Source organism: Danio aesculapii, chromosome 17 (assembly GCF_903798145.1).
Source record: "Danio aesculapii chromosome 17, fDanAes4.1, whole genome shotgun sequence".
Classification (NCBI taxonomy): Eukaryota; Metazoa; Chordata; class Actinopteri; order Cypriniformes; family Danionidae; genus Danio; species Danio aesculapii.
In genome coordinates, this window is record NC_079451.1 from 21,791,995 (window position 1) to 21,804,806 (window position 12,812).

At 35.1% G+C, this 12,812-nt stretch overlaps 1 protein-coding gene across 1 annotated transcript; it reads left to right on the forward strand.

Annotated features, from left to right (window-relative positions):
* The first annotated feature begins 4,729 nt into the window (after positions 1 to 4,729).
* On the forward strand, positions 4,730 to 9,293 carry alkal2b (ALK and LTK ligand 2b). The gene is made up of 6 exons (XM_056477076.1): positions 4,730 to 5,700; positions 6,388 to 6,686; positions 6,821 to 6,874; positions 6,955 to 7,035; positions 7,190 to 7,263; positions 8,618 to 9,293. The coding sequence occupies exons 1-5, from the start codon at positions 5,612 to 5,614 to the stop codon at positions 7,252 to 7,254; spliced, it is 588 nt and encodes a 195-aa protein (XP_056333051.1). The 5' UTR covers positions 4,730 to 5,611; the 3' UTR covers positions 7,255 to 7,263; positions 8,618 to 9,293.
* Positions 9,294 to 12,812: the final 3,519 nt, after the last annotated feature.

Genomic DNA, 12,812 nt, shown 5'->3' on the forward strand with positions numbered 1-12,812 from the left:
AAGGTCATCATGTAGCGCACGAATCTCGGCCAGCGTGACGTTAGCATTCGGTGAAGGAGAACCTTCTTTATCGACCTGTCTGCCCCTTCCTTTTGACATTTCAAAAAAAAAAATATGTCGCAGAAGAGTAAATAAACGAATACTGTCAGAAACTAGCAAAATCACTGATGTTAATAGACAAAACTGAAAAGTTTTTTGGGAGCTGACCACGCGCACGTCTACTCCTCAGGCGCCATAACCCATCATTTCCTCACCCTTAACTTGTTCCAAAACAGTTTGATTTTATTTGTTCTGATGAACATGTTTTGATGTTTGATGAGGTATGTTTTTCAGGCCCAGCCAGCCTGGTGAAAGGGGTGGTTCTTTTTTATCTCAAAAAGTAGACTTTTTCAGCTATTCGACTCATTTTCTGTTTAAATATGAGCTTTAAAACTGTTAATAACATTTTAAGCACTTTTTTTGCTGGATTACTTTGTCAGATGGTCACACTTTTTGATGTACCAAAAACATTCTAAAGATTTTGAATAAATAAATATGAAAAAATAGACTACTTATATTTAAAATACTAATTCATTACATCGTATCTCACTAGGGGGTAAACATAGGAATCTGTTAAAGTTTTAAATTAAAAACTGTAGCCTATTGTCAGTTATTAGGCAAATAACAAACTGGCCAGCACATATAACTTTCCTCAGTCAAAATTTGGGCACTTGAATAATAAAAAAAAAATAATAATGATAATAAAGTAGAGCTTCATGACTTTTCTAGCCTCTTTTGTAAAAAAAAGTGTATTTGAAAATTCATGGATAACAACAATAGATTAATAAGTATTTTTCATTCATTCATTTTCTTTTTGGCATAGTTCATTTTTTAATCAGGCATCGCCACAGCGGAATAAACCGCTGACTCAGCCAGTTTTTGATCCAGTTTTTGATCCAGTTTTATGCAGTGGATGTCCTCCAGCCGCAACCCAACACTGGGAAACACCCATACACTCTTGCACACACTCACATGCACTACGACCAATTTAGTTCATCCAATTCACCTATAGCGCATGTCTTTCGACTGTGATGGAAATCGGAGCACCCAGAGGAAACCCACGCCAGCACGGGGAGAACATGCAAACAACACAAAGAAATGCCAACTGACCCAGCCAGGGCTCGAACCAGCGACCTTCTTGCTGTGAGGAGATTGTGCTACCCGCTGCACCACCATGCTGTACCTAATAAATATTATCATAAGTAACTTTAATATGGGGCAATTTTGGTGCTTCACATTATTTTATTGGTCATTTTTTCTTTAAATAATAAGGTCGAAGATTTAAGTTACTTGTAAAATGCTTTCTCTATTTAACAACAATAAAATGAAAGTTAATTTTACTTGCATCAGATTCTGCTTGGTCTTAAAGCCTTTTTTAATGGGTTATTTTGATAATTTATGATGGCATAACAGTCAAGATAGGACAAATCAGCTCATGTATGGGACAAAAACTGGACCTTTGTCAGTAGGGAGGTGGGTCTTTCGAACCACCCTAACCCCCCCTGGCTACTGGCCTGTTTTTGATGAATGATGAAAACTAGGTAACCATTGGAACCAATGGAAAAAGGTTTTTAAATACGCAGCTGCTCTTGCATGGAATAACCTGCAAACAAAGTTGAAGAGTTGGGTTTACTACATACTTAAAAAAAGGATTTTAAATTATTTGGAATTTGAAACATTGGCCTTTAGATGTTCTTACTAGTTTTAATAGTCATTGTATGTGTGTTCTGATGGATGAATTCTGTTATCTGTTGTTTTTGTTAAACCCATTTGAACTATATACTGTTTATTCTTGGTCAGAACGCTCTTATAAAAGAGATTTTTATTCTCAATGTGCTTTTTTACTGTAAAATAAAGGCTGTAATAATAATAAAAAGGGTGGCGCAGTGGGTAGCGCTGTCGCCTCACAGCAAGAAGGTCGCTGGTTTGTGCCTCGGCTGGGTCAGTTGGCATTTCTGTGTGGAGTTTGCATGTTCTCCTGGTGTTCGCGTGGGTTTCCTTCGGGTGCTCCGTTTTCCAAAAGTCCAAAAACATATGCTATAGGTGAATTGGGTGAGCTAAATTGGCCATAGTGTATGTGTGTTAATGAGTGTGTATAGGTGTTTCCCAGTGATGGGTTGCAGCTGGAAGGACATCCACTGTGTAAAACATATACTGGATAAGTTGCCGGTTCATTCTGCTGTGGCGACCCCTGATTAATTAAGGGACTAAGCCGAAAAGAAAATGAATAAATGAATGAATAATAATAACACTAAATTGACCTGCTTTGTATTTTTTTTTTCTTGCAATTGATATAAATGGTTACAGGTCTTCAATATTCTTCAAAATATCTACGTTTGTGTTAACCAGAACAAAAATAGGCCTACTCACTTTTGTTTTTGAACAAGTCCACGGTGAGAAAATGACAAAATTGTTGTTTAACATGTTGGGGTAAACGATCTCTTTAATGATGTTTACTGCAATTAGGTAGGAAGGGGATTTGTTTTGTGCATCAGGAGTTTAAAATCGTTCTGCATGTATTTGTTTATTTTGATCAGTTTTGAGGCCAGGAGTGGTAAAAACGATCTAGTTTTGTCTCACCCATAGGGGGCAATATGCATGCATGAACTATTTTATTTACTTATTTTCTATAACAGTGTCTGCATCTATTTAGTGTTCTTCTTAAATTAGAATGCATCATGTGATTTTATTCAAGAAAAATATCTGTATACAGGTCAAAGAAGAAAATAATGAACATTTTATGACTATTTGCTGAAGTAACCCACTAAAATGTCATTCAGCAAAACAAAAGTTTATAAAACAAAAATAAACGGGAGGCATTTTTAGAACAGAAATCATTTGACATCATATTAAAACATTATATTTAAGGACCACTGCATAGCTGCAATTTTAATTTTTTTAAATAAATGTAAATCCATTATTTTAATATTTTTATTTAAATATGTTTAAATATTAAAAAACTTGCTACCATCATTCCAACCACTGTTTTACCATTTGTCAACTAGAAGTTTTTTTATTTAATATAATATAATATAATATAATATAATATAATATAATATAATATAATATAATATAATATAATATAACATAATATAATATAATATAATATAATATAATCCATTATAAAAATATAATAACATTCAGTGTGATCAGTAATTTAGATAATGTAATAAGCACAGGTCAGAATGAGTACATTGTTTCATTTTTACAGAACAATAGAGAACATTATTTTCCCACGTTTTGACATTTTATTTTTATGAAAGTTATTTAAAACATTCAAGTTCAGTTCACTTGCATTTAATATGCTGTCTATTTGTACTTTTATAAAATGAATTTGATGTGGACACCAAAACATGACATCTTTTACTAAATGGTATGTGATTTAGTAAAATCACAGCAAAATGTTTCCCAGTACTGGGTTGCAGCTGGAAGGGCATTCCGCTGATTAAAACATATGTTGGATAAATCGGCAGTTCATTCTGCTGAGGCGACCCCTGATGAATAAAGGGAATAAATCAAAGGAAATGTAAAAATAAAATAAAACAAATATATAAATGAACAGAAATCCTATTTAATATTCTATAATATGTTATAACTGTGCAACTGTGGGGCATTTTGCCACAAAAAATATATTAAATGAATTGTATTTTTTTTCTGGATGAAAATGATAACCAACGCTGATCTCATTCATAATCTACAGGTAAACTAAAAACATGTAGGAAGGAAAATAACTGCAATGCTTTTGGATTCTGCTTTTGGGCTGATTACAATATTTGGAAGGGCGTTGTAAAGAAAAACAATGCTGTAAATCTCATTTATTTTAAAACAAACACAAATCGAATGCTTTAAACCAAGGAAAATATTTTGTTGAGATTTGTCTCGAATCCTGTGGTTTCAGGGTCTGCAGAGCACACAATATTTACACATATCCACAAGAACACAGTAGTTGGTGTACAACACTGATAATTTTACACATGTACAGTAGGGCTTGTAGGCGGCAACTTGCCACTACTTGTGTTGTTATCTTAGTTGTACCCGCTCATGAGGTGTATCATATCAGGTCTATTAAGTTACTTAGATAACTAGGGGCAGCTTTGAAGAATGTTTTAACCCCAGATGATAAAATAAGGGAGGCAGGAACATTTCATTCACAAGTAAAGTATGGATAATTTGTAAAGGGAAAGAGGAAGAGAGGGTGAGGATGGGGAAAACAGAAGGTGGGGCAAAAACTGGAAGAGAAAGAGAGAGAGAGCGTCTGGTGGGGATAAAGGAACAGGAAAAGTGCACATATCAAAAATGGCAACAATAAATGATTTATTTGGCACAAAGAAAGTTATTTTATACAGTCACTAGATATTTTTGCTGTTTAATTTAAACAAATTGTTACAATAATTTCAGCATATACAAGTTTTGAGTGCAATAAACATTTATTCATTTAGCAGAAGTCTTATAATTATTTATTATGCTATTATTATTGTGTAATATACACATATGAATCACATGATTTATACTTTCCCTTTTCTTCCACAAAAGGAAGAAAGCTACACAGGTTTGGAACGCCATGAAGGTGAGTAAACGATGGCAAAACATTAATTTTTCATCGTACTACCCCTGTGAAGCACCTTCTAAACATTTCGCAACAGTCATCAATTAAATTAGCGCATTCACTGTGCGGCACTGTTGAGCTGTGCCACAACACCGCATCACGTTCTCCCAGATAAATCCATGCAACATGATTAATAATAGTTCCCAAGGTATATAATCCTGATTATCATCAGCCGTGGACATGGAACCGCACGGTGGAATAGTGCGCAACCCTTATCGGAGCCGTTTGAGAGCCAAAGAGGAGGGGAATGAAATATGAGTGATTTTTTTCTATGCACAAAGGGAGTGGTATAATTTCGAGATTGAGAACGAAACCAATGCTGGGAAAAGGCCTCAGTCGTCTAATAGACGCTGCTGTGGATAGATATAGTCTCCAGGAGATTCTGCCTTCCCACTCCAGCCCTCACCATGGTGGTCTCCGATGATATTTTGCGCTGAAAATTACAAAACTGCAGCATCCTCTTTGGGGAAACTTTTCAACATACAGGAGCAGAGAGGCAGCGCGCGCACGCAGTGTCATTTAACAGAAAGAGGCTTTAGGAGAGAGAAAAACTTCTGCTGAGAATCCTTCCACTCGTGCCAAATTGGACCACCGGAAGATGCACGTTACGAGAGGGTGATCCAACAGAATTAAAATGCATTTTTTAAGGAGTGCTCTTAACGCGTTCCTAATTAAAGACATGCCGGGGTAATCCACATGGGACAGCTCCTTACGTCTGCAACTGACAATTAAAAAGTGGGGAACCCATGCCGGATGATCTGAAGCAACTTTACGCACCGGAGGGGGAAAATAAATAAATAAAAAGCTGCGGACTTTCGTCAATTTCCACCCACTTCGAGACAACACGATCAACAGATGACCAGGGCTGCCTTTAAAGATATAAAAGAGACTCGCGCTCCTTGTGTCATGGTGCGCTAGAGCCTGTGGAAGTACCTTTGGAGAGGCGACGACAGCGGAGTCTATTTGATGTGCTTTGCGTTATCGTTATCAATCTATAAACACACGGGAACGCCGCCGAACAAGTGTAAACTTAACTCTGCATTGAAGAGAAACAGGTAATTTGTTACTTTCCTAAACAAACACGTGTTTCCAAAGCGCCTTTGCGCAAGAGCGTTCGTGCGTAAAAGTGGAGAAAACTCTGGATTCTTGTGAGGAACTGTGATTGTGTTTAGAGATACCGGACAGTGCCTGGAGGGGCATTTACTTGTTTTAAAGAAAATCTTGACCTTATCTAGTGCACGTTGCCACTGTAATAGGGCGTAAAGGACTCGGTTTAATATTTTAGCTGAATAAGAACACGTTTTAAAATAATAAATTAGCTTTTCTGTTATAATTATCCCAAACAGCTTTTGGATTATTCTTTTTTTATTACTATGCATGCAGCTTTTACACTCTGATGATGCTAAATAACTTTTTAACCCAACTTGGACCAAGTTGGTTTGTTTGTATTTTACAGATAACCCAGCAATTTTAATGTATTAACTGAAATATTTACATAACATTTGTCATAATTTAAGTGTTTAAAATGGTGAAAATGTCAAATATGTTTACAATTACCTTACATAAATGTCAATGTTACCCACATTAATATTTTAAGCACACATGGCTTATTTTACCTACAAAAGGAACATTTTACAAATGCCTTTTGTGGACTGTAAATGTGAACTTAAAAGTTCTCAACAGAAGCATCAATGTCAATAAAGAGTACAACAGTGCAACTGAAATGATGATGTGTGTTGCAGGGCTACAGTAAGACTGGACGTCGGGCAGAAGGGCTCTCTTTGCCCACCTTTCAGCATGAGTGCAGTGCGCCCACCTGTCTTCATAGGGCTCCTACTGCTGATCCTCACCACCGGCTACTGCAAACCGAGAGACAGGGACGAAACCAGTCTGCTGGAGCTCTTAATGGACAGAGTGAGACAGACACAGGAGCATCACAGTGAGGGAAACACACAGCATCCTCCTCAGATCATCGAGCATTCGTTGGAAACAAAAGACGTTAATAAAGTCACAAAGTCATATCAACATGAACGCATTCTTGGTAAGCATCATCACATGCAGTGAAAGCCAGAAATGTTTAGATTATGAGAACTGGCCCATACTTGTAGGACTACCATTATGGCATTACATTTCCAAAAAAAGTTGCAACCTGTGGAATTTCTCCTGTTTTAACAGAGGTCTTTCCGAGAGATCTTCGACAGAAGGATAAGTTTTTAAAACATTTAACAGGTAAGTGTTAATATGCACATTATTCATTATGTTTGAGAATTTATTTTAAAATCTGTGTTTGCGTGTGTGTTTATTTGCAGGGCCGCTTTATTTCAGCCCCAAATGCAGCAAACTCTTTTATAAACTCTATAATAATACCAGGGACTGCACAATACCTGCCTGTAAGTGCCACCTCACCGAATACCATTAGCATGACTCCAGAAGCTATAAGTGTGACGTATTGATAAAACTGTTGATACGGAACTGTTTGCCATGTAATGATGCTAAAGCTGTCCAAGAATGTCAAATTAAATGTGTTTAACTTTTTCCCCCTAGATTATAAAAGATGTGCCCGCCTTCTTACGAGACTAGCAGGGAGTCAGCGGTGCACAGAGGGATAGATGTCACAGGTGAATGTTTAACATTATACATACACACATTTAATGGTAAACTTCTTTCCGCCATGTGAGTGTGACATATTAGTGCTAAAATGCTTGTAAAAATATACACACATTTGAAGTGATCAGGTTTTTTTTCAAGGACACAATCATCCATTCTTGCAACTACATGCTAAAAATGAACTTGATAGACAGTTTCTGATTACACATACATACATACATACATACATACGTACATATATATATATATATAGTTTAACTTGGGTATACTAAAGAAATACTACACCAAACAGTTTTATGAACTTTCTTATATCACTGAGTACTCAGATTAGCTTTTATTTCTCCTGTTTAAATGAAAAGGTGTTTACATTTTAGTTGAAATGGAGTTTCTGGTGTGGAGGTTCTTAGTTTCTGGATCACTAGTTGTCTATGAAGAGCTCCAGGTGAACTGGCTGATAGAAATAGACAAATGGATTATTTAAACTAAACAACTCAAATGTCTTAACTTGTAAACAGTCGCAGTTCAGTGAAATAAGATAAAAAGCACTATACCAATCATTAAAACAAGGTTTCATCAAGATCTTCATAAGAAACAAATCAAATTATGGGTAATTGTTGGTGGTTTCCCTACATTTTTGCGGTTTTGGTTGCTCAAAGTTTTATTTAACTTTTTTTTTTTTTTTTACTTGTGATCTACCTACAAAGATTGAAAAAGTAATCTAAATGTAATGAACACAAAAAATATGAAGTGCACGCTTCTGCCTTAGATAGTCTAGTTGATGAATATGATGGTGGATTAGGTTCTCAATTGACTGTAAATGGCATGTTAACCATTTGAAGTCAAGAGCCACACTTACAGACAATGGCCCTTTTTATAATAACACTATTATAGCTCCCAGTGTAACATTAAACCTTCAGTCTTTCACCATCTGTGTTGCACAATTTCTTCTACTGTGTGGCTTTGTACAGTATGCACACAATTGTGCTTTTGAGGAGCAGAAACTAAATAATCATGAGGTCTAATTTAGAACTTTTCATCCTCTTCCTTAAATAGACTAACTATAGCAAGAACCCGCATTAATAAATGCTCAATAATATATACTTTTAATATATTTTTTTTCAAATGTGTGCATAAATATGAGATGCATAGCCAGTATAATAATTTATTAATATTGTTATTTTATATCAATAGCCCATGTCCACAAAAATATTTGCATACACGTCTAGTTCTAGTACTTTTTTATTATTCCAAATATTTTATCAGGACCCCATTGTTTTGTATTCTTTTATCAAAAGCTTTATGTTGTTTTACTAATTTATAATCAATTTTTACAGCCTAGTAATTGTTTTGTTGATTTCTTTTTAGATTTCAACAGACCTGAAGAAATAAAGAGAACCAAGAAAAGTGCCTTGGAGAAAAACAGGGAAATGAAATTATTTCTGAACAATCATATTTATCATGTGAAAAAAGCTATTTTTGCAATGAAATGGAACTCGTCTTTTGACCTTTCTCTTCTCACATACTGCTTGTCAGTCTTGTGGGTTGACAAAACTGATGTTAGAATCACGTTTACTGGCAATGATCATGGTGAAAATGAAGAAGACAAAAACAAAGCGATAAAAATGTCCTGCTGCCAAACGTTCAACTCTGGGTGTCACATTCGACTGCATATACGTTATATACGTTGAATTTGCCTTCACAGGTGGTGTGTCCAGTAGTTTCTGGTTAGGAAATAACTTCGTTGTTTTGCAGATGTTCAAAGGTGTTTACTGGCTGAATGCAGCCTTTGGTCCAATATTCCTGACAACCTCAAAGTCACATTCCTCAAAGCCAGAGCTAAATCCTTTGATTGAATTATGAATTGCATGATATTTTCTTGCCTTTTTTGTCTTTACAAGACATGTCTTGGCAGAGATGAACGCTACTGGTTGGAGTTTATTCTGTGAAAAAAATTTATTGCATTTTGCTAATATTGAATGTCCTATGTTATATATTTATACATTCAAGCTATTAAATATTGCTATTGTCAAATGTATAAACATCTAAGTTAGAGTTCAGTTTGTAAATATTGTAAATATATACAGTATATATGAAACATATGATCTTTAAATAAACGTTTGTTATATAATATTTAAAAGGTGTTGACGTATGAATCTGAATGCAATACCATTGCTGCTTTTCATAGTTTCCCACTCCCTTTTGGCTGTAAATCCATCCTTTGGAGGTTTGAGACACAATTTAGGTTGTGGGAAAGCAGTACCCTGCTCTTAGCTGATGTCAAAACAGCACATTTAAGTGACAACCTTCTAAAATAATGTTTGGATTGGCATTCTACTGTACCTTAAAAAAAAAAAAAAAAGAAAAAGAAAAAAAAAATCTATTAAGTGCCTATTAAGCAGAGGAAGTGCATAATTTCAGTCATTAGATTTATCTGCAGTCAAATCTCACTTATAGTTTTAGTTTAGTTTTATATATATATATATATATATATATATATATATATATATATATATATATATATATATATATATATATATATATATATGCAGTTGAAGTCAGAATTATAGCCCACCTTTGAATTTTTTTTTCTTTTTTAAATATTTCCTAAATGATGTTTAACAGAGCAAGGAAATTTTCACAGTATCCCTGATAATATTTTTTCTTCTGGAGAAAGTCTTATTTGTTTTATTTCGGCTAGAATAAAAGCTGTTTTGAATTTTTTATGAAACGTTTTAAGGTCAAAATTATTAGCCCCTTTAAGCATATTTTTTTTCCGACTGTCTACAGAACAAACAATCACTATACAATAACTTGCCTAATTACCCTAACCTGCCAAGTTAACCTTGTTAACCTACTTATGTCTTTAAATGTTACTTTAAGCTGTATAGAAGTGTCTTGAAAAATATCTAGTAAAAAATATTATTTACTGTCATCATGGCAAAGGTAAAATAAATCAGTTATTAGAAATGAGTTATTAAAACTATCATCTTTAGAAATGTGCTGAAAAAAACCTTCTCTCCGTTAAACAGAAATTGGGGGGAAAAAATAAACAGGGGGGCTAATAATTCTGACTTTAACTGTATGTATGTTTATATATCTATATCTTATATATATCTTTGGGATATATATATATATATATATATATATATATATATATATATATATATATATATATATATATATATATATATATATATATATATATATATATATACACACACATTTATACACATATATACACACATATATACATCCATAAATTAACATACAGTATTCTACAAACAGTATGAACTTAATACATATATACCCTTAACTCTAACAACGATGATAAATACATTCTATTTATACTTCAGCTAGCTAATAATTAAATATTTCATTTTCATCTGCACAACTTATTGTATTAAAATAGCTATAAATTAAATACAAACATTTAGGTTACACTAGTGACCCTCTTGTCCTGATAGACGATCAGACGCATTGTGCTGAACAACACTAGGGGTCACTCTTAAAAGGTCCAAACACCCTAACATTCATTCATTCATTTATTTTATTTTATTTTCGGCTTAGTCCCTTTATTAATCCGGGGTTGCCACAGCGGAATGAACCGGCAACTTATCCAGCACTTGTTTTACGGAGCGGATACCCTTCCAGCTGCAACCCATCAGAGGGAAACATCCATACACAATCATTCACACACAGACACTACGGACAATTTAGCTTACCCAATTCACCTATGCCACAAGTTTTTGGACTTGTGGGGAAACCGGAGCTTGAACCAGCGACCTTCTTGCTGTGAGGCGAATGTGCTACCCACTGCGCCACCATACTACCCCACACCCAAACATTTCTTATGTAATGCAAAACAATCTAATGGATGATGGCGAGAGACATTTTCATGTTGGGGCCCCACTCTGACCCTTCATGTGTATAAGAGTCTGTGTTCTCCACTCATTCAGGTTTGTGCTGAAGAGCTAAAAATGTGTCTGGGTCACGTCAGCACACTGTTCCTTTTGGCAGGAAAAGACACAATGTCTCTATTCCCTTTCTAATGTGGGCTCCACCAGCTAGGGGAGAAACTACCAAATAGAAAACCAAAGGAAAAAATATTTAAAAAGTTAGTATAGCATCTTCCATATTGGGAAAGACACAAAGTAAACCAAACTCTGAAGTACATCACATGAGGACAGGGGTCCACTATTTATGGAGCACCAAGTAAAAAGATTCAACTGAAGGGAGCATGTCACAAGTGGTTCTTCCACTAAAACTTGACACCATAAAAGTTCTGATAAATAAACATAGTTCGGCATTTGCAAGTCCACCACCTGATGCATGATAGGGATTGGGGAACTGCAATATGGACACATATGGCCTAAAATCTCTTAAATCTAGGCATGATACCTTGCTTGTAGGTCCACTACCTTCTTGACAGAGTTAAGCACAGTCAGGAAGGCCATCTTCATAACTTGAATGATTCTAAGAGCTCAAGTGATGCCTCTGCAAGGCTTGTCATGTTAGTGACACAAGCTTAAGAACAAACATTCGAACGAACGAATGAATGAACGAACGAACGAACGAACGAACAAACGAACGAACGAACGAATGACGAAATTAATTTGCTGAGATAAGTCTAACCATAAGGAAAATCCTTGATCTTTAATTCACAGCAAAGCTCACAAAAACACAATACTATCAAAATGTTATAGTCCAAATAATAAAGTCAGAATAACTAGAGTAGTTGAAGAGAAGCCTTGTTTTACCAAGAGCTTCATAACTAGCATCCATGACTAGTTTACTGCATAAAATTGCTGCTGTTTGGCTCAGCCATACTTCATGTAATTATATCAGTCTGCTGAGGTAATGCCTGTGTATCTGTTTCTCTTGTTTAGGAACTCCCACTAGTTACCTGATGCCAACACTGTGGTTTAGCTGGTCTGACAATAATTTTGGGCAGCCGCCAAGTAAGAGTAAGAGTACAAAGAAGCAGATAATACATTTACCATAATGATTGAAGCTGACCATCAGAAGTAGAAGATTTAGGTATTTGTGTCATTTAATAATGTAGAGCAGCAAATAAAAGGCTATACATACAGTAGCTGGATTTTTTTCACAGCCATATGATTCCACATAGCCAAAGTGGTCGTTCAAACCCAAAGATCATAAACAAAACTGGCCAAATCTGACATGGTGATTATAAATGAACCGTTCAGAATCTGGTGACTCATACCTCCACGTCAGCCCTAACTGCATGCAATGATCGTGACACGAGCATCTGAGCAACACCACTGCAATATTTCTTCCCTTTATGATCAAGGATTATAAACATTTCATTGATATGCATTTTATTAGCATATCAACATATATTTATAGGTTAATCTAAAAGAAATGCATTGTACAATCTTCCTCTTACTGTAAAATTTCAAGCATAAATGTGCAAAAATGACCAAAAAAAATATTGCGATTAATGTACAAAGTTTGGCTAAAGGCATTTTGTGCTTCGTCAGGTTCTTTGAGCCAGTTCCAACAGAAGTCAAAAACATCACTGAGGGGCTTAATTTCAATT